The following is a 16,407-nucleotide window of genomic DNA, read 5'->3' as shown; positions in this document are numbered from 1 at the left end:
GAACACTGTTAAACATTTCCATTAAATCTATTCTAGCATAGTCGAAGAATAATTTAGGTTCATAGAAGAGATTTGATGGGGCACATTTGAAGCTAATGAGGCTGCTTCTGCTTCCTCCTACAGATTACCTCTTAGCTACAACATAATTTATGAACCCATCTTCCCTCTGAAAAATAGAGGGAAGGGGGAGGAAGAGAGAGAGAAAGGATGGGAGAGGTAAAACAATGGGGAGAGAGGGAATGGAAATAGGATATTAAATGTAAAACATCTAAAATCTCAGAGGCAAACTATAGACATTTATATAGAGCACTAAACACTTTTTACAGGTGTCAGTGGTGATTTTGGTGTCTTAGAATTAATTTGCACATTTACTTAATTCATGGAATATATTTATCCTCTTGTGGATTGAACCTCAGGGCTCACAAATGGTTGACTTCACTCCTGGTCCAGTTTTTTTTTTTTTTGTCTTTAAAAGAGCTATTTTGATATATTCACTATTTTGTAAGTTGATAAGAGGTCTGTTTGTCATATGGCTTGTAATGCTTGACTGCATCAGGCAGAACCATGAGCTTAATCTTGTAGACATGCATTCAAAAATCTCCATACTATGTAACTGATGGGTCAAGCAAGGCCTATGGCTGAGCCTTTCTCCTCTTCCTCTTCCTCTTCCTCTTCTTCTTCCTCCTCCTCTTTTCTTCTTTCTCTTCCTTTTTCCTTCCTTCATTCCTTCTCTTCCTTCTTCTCTTTCCCTTCTTCCCCTCCCTCTCACCCCCCTCCCCCCCGACAGGATTTCTCTGTTCCAGCTGTCCTGGAACTCATTCTGTAGACCAGGTAGGCCTGGAACTCAGAGATATACCTGTTCCTGCCTTGCAAGTACCAGGATTAATGGCATGCACTGCCGGGCCCATCCCTTTAGTCTTTCAAATGGAGGTTGTATTTATGTTGGATGAGATATTTAACCATTGGAGAATGAACGACAGGATAGATGGGAAATGCTTAGCATACTGACCCTCTATCTAGGTATTTAGACACAACAATTAGGAGAACAGTCCATAACAAATTGAACAGTAGAGACTTACTCATCTCTCAAGCCTCGTTGAGAATGAGTTATGTAAAGAAAGTTTAAAAAAAAATCTGCTGAACATTAACTGTGTGGTTGCACCAGAGCTGCACTGTGACTCACACTTGAGAACCAGCACTCAGTCTTTGAGGCAGGAGAATCACTTTTGTGTTTGACATCACCCTGGACTACAGTGTGAAATCCTGTCTCAAAACAAAAGCTCAAAACTGACGATCATTAGGAAGATCTCAAGTTTGTATCTTACTGTTCTGTGTTGGTGTTAATTTTTTAAAAGAAAGTTTATATAATATTCTTTGATGCTATGTTTTGGAATATTATTGCGTCTACTTCTTTATTTTAAAAAGTTTATTAGGGCTGGGGATTTAGCTCAGTGGTAGAGCGCTTACCTAGGAAGCGCAAGGCCCTGGGTTCGGTCCCCAGCTCCGAAAAAAAAGAACCAAAAAAAAAAAAAAAAAAAAGTTTATTTTTCTGTGCTAATGGATCATTTGGGAGAAAACCCAAGTTTGTAATGTTTCTAGATAAAATATCAGTAGCACAAATAGGGGGAGTAGCACAAATAATAGAAAACTTGTATCATTATCCTCTTAGCATAATAATTTTAATTGGTAATAAAAAGTAACAAAAGCACTAATGCTCATAGCATCCCAGGCCAGAGTAAATTAGTAAATGGCCTGGCTGATCAGGGTGCATATTCTGAGACCATCAGCTCATTGACTCTCTGTGTTTTGGATGTTTCTTAATCAAGTAATTCTATTTCCTAAAGGGTTGTTGGTTGTTTTTGTTTATTCTGATGTGAAAATATTTATAGAATGTCAAGATTACAGTTCTTTTTATCTAGCCACATGTCTCATTTGTCAGCCTTTCTATTTTCAGTATTTGCTGGCCGTTGGTTAATGTCATTTTGGACGGGGACTGCCAAAATCCATGAGCTGTACACAGCTGCTTGTGGTCTCTATGTGTGTTGGCTAACCATAAGGGCTGTGACGGTGCTGGTGGCCTGGATGCCCCAGGGGCGGAGAGTGATTTTCCAGAAGGTCAAAGAGTGGTCCCTCATGGTAGGTTTCTGTAACAAGAGTTTGATCTTACTGACAGTAGTAAACACTTGAACAGCTATTTCCCATTGGTTTTCTTACTGTGTTACCAGTTTTCAGGAGAGTTATCTTTTTATCAGAAGGCATATTCCTTTAAGATGATAACTTTCCATTTTACTTGAATCATAGTTCTAGAAGTACCCAGGTACACTTAAGAGCCAACAGAAGAGTGAGCTGCTATCTAATCTCATGAAGTAACTAAGAATTACGGAAAATGCTTTTGGAGATGGGAATGCACAAGTTAGGGAAGTTATTCTCAAAAATCCTGATTTCACACAGAATGTCCCTTTCTGAGTGTGGAATGAATTCCTGTGCACACCATTGGCTGGGCTAGTAAATATGGTAGGGCACTTCTCTGCCTAGTCATTTGGGTAATCAGCTCTGCATTTTGAATCTGACTTTATATTTTGTTTTCTCTTGGACTTTATACATTTATATTTATGCTGAAACCATTTTCAATGTTTTAAACTTATTATTTGCACATACTATTTGGTACCACGTGTTAACTTGGTACTAGCAAATTCTACTTTTCCATCATTGTACAACTATGCGTTGATAACATTTATGTCTGTAGTGAGAGATTTATTGTAGATTATGAGTAGAGGGGGTTAAATTGCTATTTAGTCAATAGCATAATGAGCCATTTACCTATATTTAAAATATAGAGAACAGCTAAGTTTAGTTTTATTTGAAAATCTATCCTGTCTTCACAAATGTCATGTAAAAAGGTAGTATGTGTTCCACCAATACCATGTTTGGTCATATGTAAGAGTACTGAAGCCACCGTAAAAAGAGGTCACCAGAACCCAAGGTCATTTTAAAGACTGATTTCATTGTTAAGTATTTTATAGCTTCTTTTACTTTGTAACAGTTTATTCTTATTTTGCTACTTAATCCAAATTTTAAAGCTGCATTGTGAACACATTAGCTGTAGCTGCTAATGTATTAAATGGATAGGCAACACTTCTTGATTAAGAAGAAAAAACCTATTCTGATTGGCTTGATGAATTACTTTAACTGAAGTTAGGATTAACTACCAGTTTACCAGGCTCACAAATCATGAGTTTGGTTGCCATGGGACCAGTGTTTTGGCAAATCAGTGTTTTTGCAGGAAGATAAAAGTCAGGTACTGAGAATGATATTTGGAGGAAAACATCATAGTCATTTTGTTAACTGTATATAACAGTAAATAAGATTTTGGGAGAAAAGTCTTTTGTAGAACAGTCTGGAGTAATGTTAGGTTTTGTTACAGCTTATCCATTCAGTTGAGATCACTTCATGGGGTTGGATGGCTCAGCTTGTCAAGCTCTTGCTGAAAGCTGGAGACCAAGATTCAGTTCCCAAATCCACATAACAGTTATGCTGGGTGTGCAATTATCCTTGTAATCTCAGTGAGGAAGAGGTAGAAAAGGAGGCTCCTGGGGTTCGCTGGCTGAACAGTCTAGTCTAATAGAGGAGTTCTGTGCCAGTGAGAGTCTTTGTCAAAGGAGGGGGTGACAGTGTCCTCTGGCCTTCATATGCATGTATACACATGAGCACCAGTGCAGGCACACTCCCACATGTGCCCATATACATTAAAGGAAATTCCACTGAAATATGCAACATAAAAATTTGTTGGGAATCAGGTCAAAGAGGAAAACAAGCCTGACAGTGGAATCCAGTTTGTCAAAAAGCAGGTTCTCTGTAATGATTCTGTGTCTTGTTCCTACTAGATAATGAAGACTTTGATAGTTGCTGTGCTGCTGGCTGGGGTTGTCCCACTGCTCCTGGGGCTCCTGTTTGAGCTGGTTATTGTTGCTCCTCTGAGGGTCCCTCTTGATCAGACTCCCCTTTTCTACCCTTGGCAGGTAAATGTGTATGTTACTCTTGTGATTATTGCTAATGATGTGGGATCAGAAAAAATATTTTTAAAAGATTTATTTATTTATTTTATGTATATGAGTACCCTGTAACTGTCTTCAGACACACCAGAAGAGGGAATCTGATCCCATTACTGATGGTTGTGAGCCACCATGTGGTTGCTGGGAATCGAACTCAGGACCTCTAGAAGAGTAGTCAGTGCTCTTAACCACTGAGCCATCTCTCCAGCCCCAGAAAAAATATTTTTGAGTATGTTTTTACACAGTTGTTTTAGGAAGATTTTTTTTTTTTATTCTAGGAACCCTTGTAAAGGTGTTGAAGTGATTTCTTTTACTCTTGTTTTAAAGATATAAAAGCCACACAAATTCCTTTCTTGGAATACTTTATGATCAGAATGTTGCCCTTTGCTGAGCTTGCTATCCAGGACTCACATGGGTGAACTGATCCCCAGGTGTCTTGACTGTGCGTGCATATGCTGTGGGATGCACTTGCTCCCCATCTCCCTAAATAAATAATGAAATTAAAAAAAATGTAAAGGAGTATTTTGTGCCATGGTAAGGACTTAAGGTTCTAAGCAGGGACTGGTACTTGTAGGGTTTGATGTACATTGTTTAAAATGTCTCCATGGGATGGAGGGGCAGGGTGGTTGCTGGCCAGCTGAAGGAGAGGGTTTGGAGGCAGTGTTCCACTACCAACTACTACTAATATGGTTTCAGAGGTAGTGGGAATAGAAAATAGTCTGGATCTGGTAACACCTCAGGAAAACCACAAATGCCTGAGCTTGAACACAAGCCTTTGGAATAATTTCTGTAGGTCAGAAATGTCTTTTTGCAACCTAAGTTATCTCAGGCCATAGTAGTAACACAGGACAAGCAGCAAGCATAGCTGGTTAAAGAATAGCATTTACTTTATTTCCTTACTGGGGTCTCCATTAATGCCCAGACTTGTCTACTTTCTTGAGAAAATAATGGAGATTTCTAAAAGATAAAAGACTATTTGTTCAACTTGAGCTTTTACATATTAATCTCCTCATTTTTATTAGTTCTTTGAGAGTTTGTACAATGTATTTTGATCATATTCATTCCTTCTCCCCACTCTCTGAAGATTCATTCGCCTTCCCTAACTAGCCCTAACCTTTATGGCCTCTAGGGGTGGAGATCTTTTTAATCCATCAAATATGAGCTGCCCATGTACTTTAGGATGTGTGGCTTTTACCCATCAATGGTAGAGCTCTTAAAGAGAATTGACTGTCTCCCAGAAGCTAGCGGCTATCAATTCTGGGCAGCTTCTGTTCCAAAACTAAACAGCTTTTTGTTAGGCTTACCTTTGAGGCCAGTGAAGATGTGTTAAGCACTCATGGTTTCCTCTAACCGTAGGACTGGGCGCTGGGAGTTCTCCATGCCAAAATCATCGCAGCTATAACACTTATGGGTCCTCAGTGGTGGTTGAAGACTGTCATTGAACAGGTAAGAAGCCAATTCCATGGAAAGATACTTTGAAATGGATCATGGTTGGATTTAGCTAATGGAATTTTTGTTTTTATGTTTGTGCTTTTCTGAGCTCTATTTTCATTAGCGTGCATATACAGCTTTTTTTTTTATTAAAGTGTGTGTGTGTGTGTGTGTGTGTGTGTGTGTGTGTGTGTGTGTAAGTGCAAGTGCACCTATGTAAGGACAATTTCTGGGAGTTGGTTTTCTCCTTCCACTGTGAGTTTTGGGGATTAAATAGGTTGTCAGGGTTGCACAGTAAGTGCTTTTACCTATTTGATCAACTTTTGCTGGCCTCTCTTTACTTTTTTGGGGAGGATAGAGGAAGGAAGGGGGTTTTGAGGCTGGGTTTCTCTATGTAGTCCTGGCTGTCCTGGAACTTACTCTGTAGAGCAGGCTGCCCTTAAACTTGGAGATTTGTCTGCCTCTTGCTGCTCCAGAGTGTTGGGATTAAAGGCCTGTGACACAATGCCTAGCCTCCTTCTCCTTTTAAACCAAGGAGGCAGTTTTGTTTTCTTATATTGTGGCTGTTAAAATAGTTTGTCTTTAGATTGAGTAATTATTAAAGAAGTAGCTTTGAATTCTAGCTGATAGAATGTTTTTAAGAAACATTAACAAGTTCTTAAGAAACTTAAAAGACAAAAGAAAAGATTCCTTCAATTGCAGCATTCGAGATGTGGAGGCAGGGGGCTCATGTATTCAAAGTCACCCTCAGCTATACAGCTAGTTCAGGGACAGCTGGGCCATGTGAGACCCTGCTTTAGAAGGCCTGGGGACTACATAACGAGCTTTATCAATGTTGTTTTCTCTGGTTCTTTCTAGGTAGACCTACAAAGGGTCAAGTTGTCTGTAGCTGGCCTTTGCCCTTCTTAGTACCCAGTTAGGCGAGTTAGCCACCTTCTGTACCTTCTTTTTCTGTAAAGGGGCAGGAGGGATCGAGTGCTTTCCTGCGTGTTGCTTTCAGTCCACCTAAAACCTCCAATGCCAGGGGTGTCAAGTGCTCAGTGTTTGTTCTGGTTTCCCGTTTTTGTCAGTCACTCCTAACTGACTCGGAGGTTAGCCAGTAAATTAAAATAGCTATAGCCTTGGCTAAAGTGGAGGCAAAGCTGATCCTCGGCATTTTCCACTGCAGACATTCTGATGAGACTTAGTATTCATATTTCTAAGCCTACTAGATAAAGGGAAGTTACTATTCATTTAACAGATGGGGCAGGGCTGCTTAGGAATACTCTGATTACATAGCATTTAAGACTGGTTGCTCTGATAGGAAACTGTGAGGTAACTTGGTTATCATAGTGCTGAGCTTGATAAAAAGTAAATTGCTCTTTTGAACACTAATTGATAGCTCATTTCAGAAAAAACATTATCCATATAGCTCTACTAGATATTTTAGTACTTTCCTCTTTAAACTTAAGTTATCTAGAAAATGTACTCAAGGATAGCTCAGCCCTTTTATTCTTAGGAAATTGCTAGAAAGGTAAGGTCTTGCAGGTCCATGGCAGTTAAGATCTAAGTAGTTCTCTCTGCCTAGTGTACATAAAATCATTCAGAGTAATCTGGGACCTTCTAGCCATTGATTCTTAGATCAAAAGTGGGGTCAGGAGAAGGCCACTGTGTGTTTGTGGCAGCATACCCCTTCAGGATAGAAATAGGAGACTGTCCAATGGAAAGTCTCCCAATTGAAATTGACCTTCCAAAGAAGTCTAGAAATTGAGTTTATTAGTAGCTGGGAGCTAAGAAACCTTGCTGTTCCCCTTGTCTGTTATACTATTTTATAGTGAGGATGGGGAGAGGGCAAGGTGACATGAGAGGGAGAAATTATAGTTATAGGCTGATTGAGAAACCTGGGTTGCCTGCTCTTTAGTGTTCATGCATTTGGGTTACTCTGTTTGAGATGGAAGATGTCTTCAGAGGCATAAGTCTGCTTGTCCTTCAGACCTTGGAGTAATGGGTTGAGCTGGACTATACCCTGACTTCTAAGAAGCTGGGAGTGAAGCCAAGAGAAGAAAATGAGCACACTCTGTTACAACAGTGCTATCTATTTTCAAGGTTTCCTACTTCAATCCATTTTTTTTCCTTCAATAGTATGTAGTAGCTTTTTTCTAAGATAATTGGGGTTTCCTGAGTGCCATGGCATTGAGGGTCAATGGACAAGTTGGGGAGTCCTCCTGCTACCATGTGGGTCCCACCCAGGAATCTATCTCAGGTTGGTCTTGGTAGCAGTCACCTTTATCTGCTGACCATTCAGTGGCCCACACCCTAACCATTACTTTTCAATGTTTCAGGTTTACGCAAATGGCATCCGTAACATCGACCTTCACTATATCATTCGTAAGCTGGCAGCTCCAGTGATCTCTGTGCTCTTGCTCTCCCTGTGTATACCGTATGTCATAGCTTCTGGCGTGGTTCCTTTATTAGGTGGGTAATGCTGGGTGTGAACCTTTCAAAGAGTACTATCATTAGGACATTCATACAAACACACACACACACACACACACACACACACACACACACATATACACACACACATACACACACACACACACACATAAAGTTTAAAAAAAGAGTTAAAAGTTTGGGGCAATTTTGGCTGTTTGGAATATCCTGTCTTTTTTATAGTATGTTTATTGAGGTATATTATAGTTTTCTCATTGATGGTTTGTAGACTTAAGAATTACAATTTGATTTCCACACCTAAATCTTTTCATACATGTTCATGTGTGTATTAGAAGTTTCTTAGTGAGGGTATATGATGCATGCCTAGTAATCCCAGCATCAGGAGGCTGAAGCTTGAAGAGCGTGTTTGTGCTTCACATCAAGATCCAGTCTCAGTGAAAAGGGGAAAAATAAATTTTATTGTACCTCTTAGGAGGCACTTTTTGTTGTTTCTTGTTTTTCAAGACAGGATCTCTTTGTGCGTCTTTAGCTGACCTGGAACTAGCTCTGTAGACCAAACTGTCCTCAAACTCCTGCCTGCCTCTGCCTCTAAAGTGCTGGATTAAAGGCATGTGCTACTGCCCTGGAAACAAAAGGGGTAATGGTTGTAAATGAATAGAAGTAATAGTAAAGCGTCTATTGGCACTGTCTTGGTTCTTTACATAGTTTATTACTCATGTATGTGTGTGGGGGGGTGGTGGTGTGTGGGGTGTGTGTGTGTGTGTTTATAAGAGCAGTTTCGGCTATTATTACTTGGGAAACAATAAGGAACTTCCACCTTATTTTGAAACAGGGTATTTCATTGGCCCAGAGCTCACTTTTAGGCAAAGCTGACTAGCCATTGAACCTTAAGGACTTATGTTTCTGCCTCTGCAGCAATGTTATTACAAGCATGACCATAATGCCAAGATTTTTGTGTGTAGATTTCAGGGGTCAGGCCCAGGCCCTACACTGTCTAACCCATTTTCCCAACTCCTATATGTTTTCTTACAGGGCTTTTTGAAGGTTTTATCAGTTTCAATATAGAAGTTTCTAGAGATTGACCATCTTCCACAAATTGTAGATTTTAAGGAGGGGAAGATTCAGGCTATGCTGGGCTCCAGAGTGCATGGGTCTTTCACCACAGTGAAGAAGTGATTAAATAGGTGTGAGGCTTAGTCTCTTACTTCCCTTGAATCCTTCCTCTGCCTTTAAGCCTCCCCTATTTGAAAGAAGAGTTAAAGCACATAAGCTAAGATTTGAAAAGGAAGTATGAGAGTTATAAAACTGGATGCATGTTTTTGATAGTCTGTGTCTGGAAGTTTGGGAAGGCAGGGGCTCACGCTGCTTTTGAACTTGCTGTGTGGATGACAATGACCTTAAATTTCTGATCCTCCTGCCTGTGTCTCCCTAATGCTGGCTGTCTTAGGGTTTTACTGCTGTTGAAGACACACCAGACCAATATAGGTTACAGAAAGCATAATTGGAGCTGGCTTACTTTCAGAGGCTTAATCCATTATCATCATGGTAGGAAGCATGGCAGCATCCAGGTAAACATGGTGCTGGAAAAGGAGCTGAGAGTTCTACATCTTGATCTGAAGGCAGCAGGAAACTGTGTGTTATACTAGGTGTAGCTTGAGCATATAATGGCCTCAAAATCTGCCTCTACAGCGACACTTCCTCCAACAAGGACACACTTCCTGATGGTGCCACTTCCTATGGGCCAAGCATTCACACACCCAGGACTCTGTTCATATAGCCAAGCACTCTACCATTTGACATCCCTAGTCAGCACTTTCATTATATAGGCACAGCCTTTGTTATTGAACTTAAGGCTCACACAGGCTAGGCAAACACCTGTCCCCTGCTCTGTATAAGCACAGGATTTTAGTTTCTGAAACGGTGACATAGCTGAAATACATAAATGAAACCACCAACTGCATCGAAGTCCAGGGTATCTGCATTTGATAAAACTCCTGGAGCACCTACCTGCACTCCCTTATTTCACAGAAGAGAAGCAGATGGGAGTACTTGAGTCTAGTAGAACATTTGTAGAAGCTTCTCTGCTGCACCTAGTCCTCTTCCTAGGGAAAGGACAGATGCGCCCCCCCACCCCCCACCCCTTCCTTTGAAAAAAAAATGAATAAATAAAAGAGCACAAATCCGATTTCATTTGTTTACTTCCCATTAGTTTAAATCTGGGAAGGGTACATCATCACACAGATTCTGTGTCCAATGGTCGTTGTAGGAAGGTTGTTTTAAAGTGTAATGTGATCCATGCTTCTATTTCCTCAGGCCTGAGTTTCTGTTCCCCAGATCACTCTGGTTTTTGTTTGTTTTTTTGATTGCCTCCAAGAATTATTGTTTTTTCCTTTATACACATAAGCACATCTCTTGCCTAGTAGAACTTGGTTTCATCTCAGCATAAACACCTTCAATTTTAAGAAGAGTCGTGTGCTCTCTTTGGTTCCAGCTTGTAGCCAGCAAATATGGCCTTGCACCAAGCTTGCTTTAATAAAATTGTCTTTGTTTGGTTTTACAGGTGTTACTGCAGAAATGCAGAACTTAGTTCACCGGCGGATTTATCCATTTTTATTGATGGTCGTTGTGCTGATGGGAATCCTGTCCTTCCAGGTCCGCCAGTTTAAGCGCCTTTATGAACACATTAAAAATGACAAGTAAGTCTAGAATTCTGCTTATCTAGCCACTCTTAAGGTGGTGGGTTTTGTGCTTGTCTTAGAGTTTCATTGCTATGAGGAGGCACCATGACCGTAGCAACTCTTATAAATGAAAACATTTCATTGGGATTGGCTTACAGTTCAGAGGTTTAGTCCATTATCATCCTGGTGGAAAGCATGGCAGTGTGCAGGCCAACATGGTGTTCTTGAAGGAGCTGAGTGTTCTACATCTTGATCCAAAGGCACACTGAGGGGTGCTTGAGCATATATGAGACCTCAAAGCTCACCCCTACAGGAACATACTACTTTGATATAGCACGTCAGTATCAATAGCACCACCCTTCGTTCGTGCATGCCCTGTTTGAGAGAAATCCCAGTCACTTTACTTATTCTGAGGATTCCTAAGAGGAATGCTTTCAAGAAGGAAATTTAAATTGTTCAAGACTTCTCTGAAAAATGTACTGACAATAAAAGTATAAGTACCATCAGGTGGAGAATAAAGGATGGTCCCCCTGAAGGGAAGAAGAGGAGGATTTTTAGTGTGTCAGTTTTTTAATTGCTGCTTTGGTAGAGGACAACTGCAAGGTTTTTCTTGCCTCCATCCTTCATTCTGGAGGCCCACCTGTTCTTTAGGCTTACCCTTTTCTGTCTCCCCAGGGGTCTGTGTTCACTGATCTCTTATGTTCTAATCGTGCTTTAATCAGCAGACAGAATACTGCTTCATCACAGCACTTTCAAGCATCATTTTTGTTCTGTCCTATTTCCCCTCTGTCGTCCTCCCTACCGTCACCACCTTTCTGCTTTTATGTCACAAAGAGGCTCCTGGTCCCCACTCTTTACTTCCCATTTCAGTATACTTATTAGCACGGGTCATCTGTCTCTGCGTGTGTACCATTTGTCATAGCTTGGTCTGTAGGAGGTAGAGAGGGAAGGGGACATGGACTAAGGTACAGGAGGGAAGGGTTTGAAAGAGTGGAACATGAGCTCAGCATCATGTTTCTGTTAGGGAGTCAGTTTGGGTCTTAGGCAGATTACCATCACTTAGTCTGTGTACTTTGTTTTTTTACTTTTTCAGTGACATGGCCCTGCTCACATTCTTGACAAAACCTGATATATGTGATGATATGTTTTGGGTAGGGCTCTGTATATTCTATCAAATAGTACTATCCTCAGTTTCAAAAAACACTGCTTTCTTGGGAAGCAGTGGGGTAAAGAATGGTTATGTTCAAGAAAAGAACTAGTCATGTGAGAAGGAAGTAGACACGGATGATGATGGGTAAAGCAGCAGGAGCCTCACAACCGTAACATTGGCAAAAGCTGAGCCGATATCTTAAGGATTATATGTGTTGAGAGAAAAGATGTAAGAAGCCAGTGATAGCTGCATTGAGCCTTTTAACATGTGCCAAAGCCCTCGTCACGGCTTTGTATGCTTTCCTGTTCTCAAATAATCATGTGGTATGACACTACCATTCTTGTGTAACTAAAAAGTGAACTGAGGTCCCAGCCCCTGTTCCTGATAGCTCATCACACACAGACAAGTGTGTGTCCTTAGCAGTCCATCCAGCTCTGTAGCGAGTGCTTTCACGGATATGCTCAGAGCTTGCTGCCCTTTGCCTTGGTGGTGGTGATAGTGGTGGTGGTGGGATGTCAGCCTCCTCGTGGAGGGCTCTCCAGCCTCAGTACTGCATACTTAAGTGCTATAGCCCACCCTGTTTGCCATGGCTGTTTCCCTTCTTCACAGCATGCAAGTTAGCAGTACTCTTTGGTTGATTGACATGGATTTAGTCTCACCATTTGACCTCCCTGAAATCTGCCCCTTGTTGCTCCTTTGTCCAGAGGAGCAACAAAAGGTTTTTTGAGTCCCGCTTTTTCCTGTCCAAGCTATTTGCCTGCACTATTTGTAGTCTTCTTCCCAAAACCTCAGCACTAAGGTGACTTGTAAAGCATAAACCCTAGCAAAATGAAAAAAGGAAAGCCCCTGCATCTGCTCTCCTACAAGGTCAGCAAGAGGTCTATAGTGACGAGGACTCCTAATTCCCCACTGTAGTAAAGGCCCCACAACTGTGCAGTCTATATGGCTCTGGACCTTCCCACAAAACACACCATACATAAGACCTTCCTCCAACGTGCTGGCCTTTGTGCTCGCTCTAGACGCTCCTGTAGCCCGCCTCTTGAAAGGTTGCTAGTTAGCTGATCTGAATACAGTTAACAAGGTGTCACTGGAAGAATTTACCCTTGAAGAATGATGTATGTGTGAGGTACACAGGAAAGTGACGTCCCTCTTTTTGTACCCTAGGTACCTTGTGGGGCAGCGCCTGGTGAACTATGAGCGCAAATCTGGCAAGCAAGGCCCATCTACGCCACCTCCGGTGTCGTCCCAAGAATAAAGTGCTTGTCTCAGCTCCTTGAGCTTCTCCTTGCCTTTTCGTGTCCTTTGTTGTGGACTTCTCACTTGGAGATTCTCCTGTGATCTCAGCGTGTTTAAGTTAAATGTACTTGACTTGTGTCCTCAGCATTCAGAGAGCAGCGCATCCGGCACTACTGCTCCTCCCTGCATCTGCCGACATCACTGCTGTCTGAGATCTGTACATGTGTAAATAGGAGTTCCTTGATGCCCTAAAACCTTGGATTAAACAGAATGTGCATTGTACATCTTTAACAAATGTATATTAATTTATTAAATCTAGTTGTCACTTTATTTTGGACCTGCTGTGATCTCGACAGGAAATGTGCCACAGAGCAGTAGTGTATAGGCAAGAGCGAGTGACATCTTTCGGAGCGCAGTGCATGGTGTTGCCAGCAGTTCTCACCAGGTCACTGCATCCTGCCCTTGGCTGGTCAGTCCTTACCAGCAGCCGACTGAGCAGTGGGGCCTGTGGTAAGGGACACGGACAGAGTGCCTCACAGACAGTCGTGTTTGGGAATTATTAAATGTAACACCAAAGCTGTTGTACATTTTCTACTGCCTGATTGTTTTCATGTGTCTGTGTTTGTAATATTGTATAGTATGTTGTGCTAGGTGAGGATATTACTTTTAATTTTGATAATTTAATATTCCTAGTGATCAGCATTGGGAGTTGGGGTTTTTGTGCTTGTTAGGGGCATGTCTATCCTTAGAAAGGTAAACTACAAATGAAGAGTTTTATTAGCCTCCTCCCCTTCCACGCAGCTCTTTCTTTTTGTCAGCAGTGGCCAAAAGTGTCATGCCAGATGAGAAATCGGAGGGGATAGATAGCATCACCAACACCACCGTTGTGAGAGGTGGAGGCCCTAGGCTGCGGTGTGAGGCTGACTGCATCAGGGAGGACGAGCAGAACATCTGCAGTGCTGGCAGCGCACTGCAGCTGAGGCTCGGTGAATGCACCAGGAAGCCCTCTTCTAAAGCATTTTGTTTACAATAAACTGCAAGTAAAACCAAGTTTTATTTGTTTGAAAGGAAGCAGACTGAGCTGGCCTTCACCATAGGAAAGAGTTGCATTGGAGAAATGCTGTGAGATTTTAGAGAATTTAATACTCAGAGGAAGCCTGGTTCCCCCTAGCCCAGGCTTCATGTTTAAAGTTTAAAAGATGAGGATGATTGTACATCGTCCAAGTGTTTAATGGTAAAGGTGTATTGTAAGGATAGTGCTAGAAGCTTTCATAGACTCTAAAGAGTTCCGTGGAGTATTAAACCCATAGTTGGAAAGGTCTGAGGGTTCACCCCCCACCTCCAAATACAAAGCCAAACAAAAGATTAAGAGCAATGCTTCTTGGTTTTGTTCTCTTTTTGATTTTGTCTTTTTGTCGTTCTTAAATTCACTAAGTGATAAGCAGATACTTTGTTTTAAAGCAGCATTATATTAAACAGAAGCAGTGCTTGCCATGGGATCCAGTGTTACACTGTCATTGTGTGATGGCCTTTCTCTTGTGTGAAGTATGAAGTAAGGGTCTTCTAGCAAATCTACCTTCACTCTCAGGCTTTGTCCTTCCACAGAGAATTAGCCTTTTAAAATGCAGTGCCGCCTGTCAATGGGAATATGTCTTTGAAACCTAATCTCTTGAGGAAAAGGATGGTGGTGTATTGGGCAAATAACATTTAGGCTTTATTTTTAATTTTTAAAGAATTTATGGATCTACCACAAGGTTAAAAATTTTAAGTGAACCTTATTAGATGTTTTGCTGAAAACAAATACAAACAGTACAGATTACCAAAGTTTGCCCCCTTTATTGGCAGAGGTCTCTGCTCTCTTACTGAGGAATTCCTCCTGGGTTTACAGTTGTGTTTTGTCTAGTGGCTTTCAGTAAGATAATATCCTCATGAGGATTTATTGTGCATAACATTTGCTAGGGTGACATACAGGTTTTATTCAACAATATCATAAACATTTAAAACCCTCAGTTCAGAAGGTGTTCCTATTTGCTGCCTGTCTTTACAGGAAGTTTACAGATAAAGAGTTTTGCATCGTTTTGAATTGGGCTAACACCCAGTCTTCAAGGAAGCTTACAAGGAAAGATCTTTGTGCTTTATTATCGATAATTTGAAGACAAATCACCACTTGGGATTAGTTTTACATGACCAGTTATCAAATGGTCACTTTGAAATGTATAGTTGTTCGTTATTAACAAATTATGGTTTGATTTTAAACTACAAACTCCTAATAGTTTAGATGAAAACTAAAGAAAATGCCAATGTAAAATTTGTGTGTAGCTAGCCTTAAAGTTCCATGTTTATAGTTGTGGTCCCAGCCCCCACTCCTGTTCTCTGGTGGGGGGAAGGAGGTAGGATATGTGAGCAGTCATTTTTATGTCAGCATTCAGTATGGTTGTTATTACTGTGAATTCTCAGACAGGCCTTCCCCTCGAGGAACAGAGTTATTGTCCTCCAATGAGTTTATTAGGTGCATTGTTTTTTTGTTGCACAAATGCTTCATTAGAGTGTATTCTTAAATTTAGGTTGAGCTGATGAAATTTTAAGACAAAGACAAAATATGCATTGGACATTTGTACCCTGTTGTGTTTGCAGACACAGGAGCCAGTGCCATTATGCAAGAATTTGGCACTTGTCACGGTGCTCCAAATTAGCTCCTTCCTCTCCTCTCTGGGATGGAGAATATCAGGCTCGTTACTGTGATGCCTCATTCTACATTGTGATGTTCAAAGTTCTTGTTAAAACAGTCCTCTAGGATCGTACCTGTTGAGTCATTGTCAAGGGGAGCGAGGGAACATAGTACCGCTGGAGTGTTACAGAAGACCTCACCTGTGGGGGCTTTACAGTCTTTGCTAACTGCCCAGTCTCCACACACTTAACTTACCCTGTCAATCAGATGTTTTGTTTCAGCTTACTGCTGTTGTGTCAACATTTAAACAGCTGCCGTGAGCAAGGGCTTCTTTCAGATACTCTCCAATAATAGCTTTGGCGTTAATATAAAAATAAGACAGTATACATGTATATGTATGTCTCCATTCCTGTCTGTATGAGTGCCTCATTTTGTAATCATGACAGTCCTATAGAACCTTAGATGGAAACGAATGACTAAGGCCTAGGGGTGTCTGTTGTAGGAATGAACTAGAACACTTAGTGATGTGGGATGTCAGTTTTCTATTACAGTAAACACCTGTACCCAGATCAATTTTATGTGTATATATTCAAAAATGCTCCCTTTTTTATGTGGTCATTTGTTGCCTTCTGAGTTAAGAGAACAGAATTGAATAAAGTGAATGTTAGTTGTAGCCTCGTTTTCTTTTTGGTTGCGTGTTTTTACTTTGATGTAAGATTGCTTTTAATTTCCGAAAGGTATGGGGCTGGTACTGTGGAA

At 41.1% G+C, this 16,407-nt stretch overlaps 1 protein-coding gene across 3 annotated transcripts in view; it reads left to right on the top strand.

The window, feature by feature from the left end:
• Marchf6 (membrane associated ring-CH-type finger 6) overlaps window positions 1-16,321 on the top strand; it is a 77,248-nt gene extending 60,927 nt beyond the window's left edge. For 2 of the 3 annotated variants that reach the window (NM_001305274.1, XM_063281530.1), the window contains exons 21-26: window positions 1,955-2,136; window positions 3,885-4,019; window positions 5,409-5,498; window positions 7,805-7,937; window positions 10,477-10,612; window positions 12,909-16,321. In NM_001305274.1, the coding sequence (NP_001292203.1) occupies window positions 1,955-2,136; window positions 3,885-4,019; window positions 5,409-5,498; window positions 7,805-7,937; window positions 10,477-10,612; window positions 12,909-12,999 (767 nt within the window). In that variant the 3' untranslated portion in view covers window positions 13,000-16,321. Of the gene's footprint in view, window positions 1-1,939; window positions 2,137-3,884; window positions 4,020-5,408; window positions 5,499-7,804; window positions 7,938-10,476; window positions 10,613-12,908 lie in introns of all 3 variants that reach the window. The other variant, XM_008760826.4, reaches the window with a different exon arrangement.
• Window positions 16,322-16,407: the final 86 nt, after the last annotated feature.

The sequence above is a fragment of the Rattus norvegicus genome, chromosome 2 (genome assembly GCF_036323735.1).
Source record: "Rattus norvegicus strain BN/NHsdMcwi chromosome 2, GRCr8, whole genome shotgun sequence".
Classification (NCBI taxonomy): domain Eukaryota; kingdom Metazoa; phylum Chordata; class Mammalia; order Rodentia; family Muridae; genus Rattus; species Rattus norvegicus.
The sequence above is the reverse complement of the archived record's forward strand: the minus strand, read 5'-3'. Positions and strand labels throughout refer to the sequence as shown.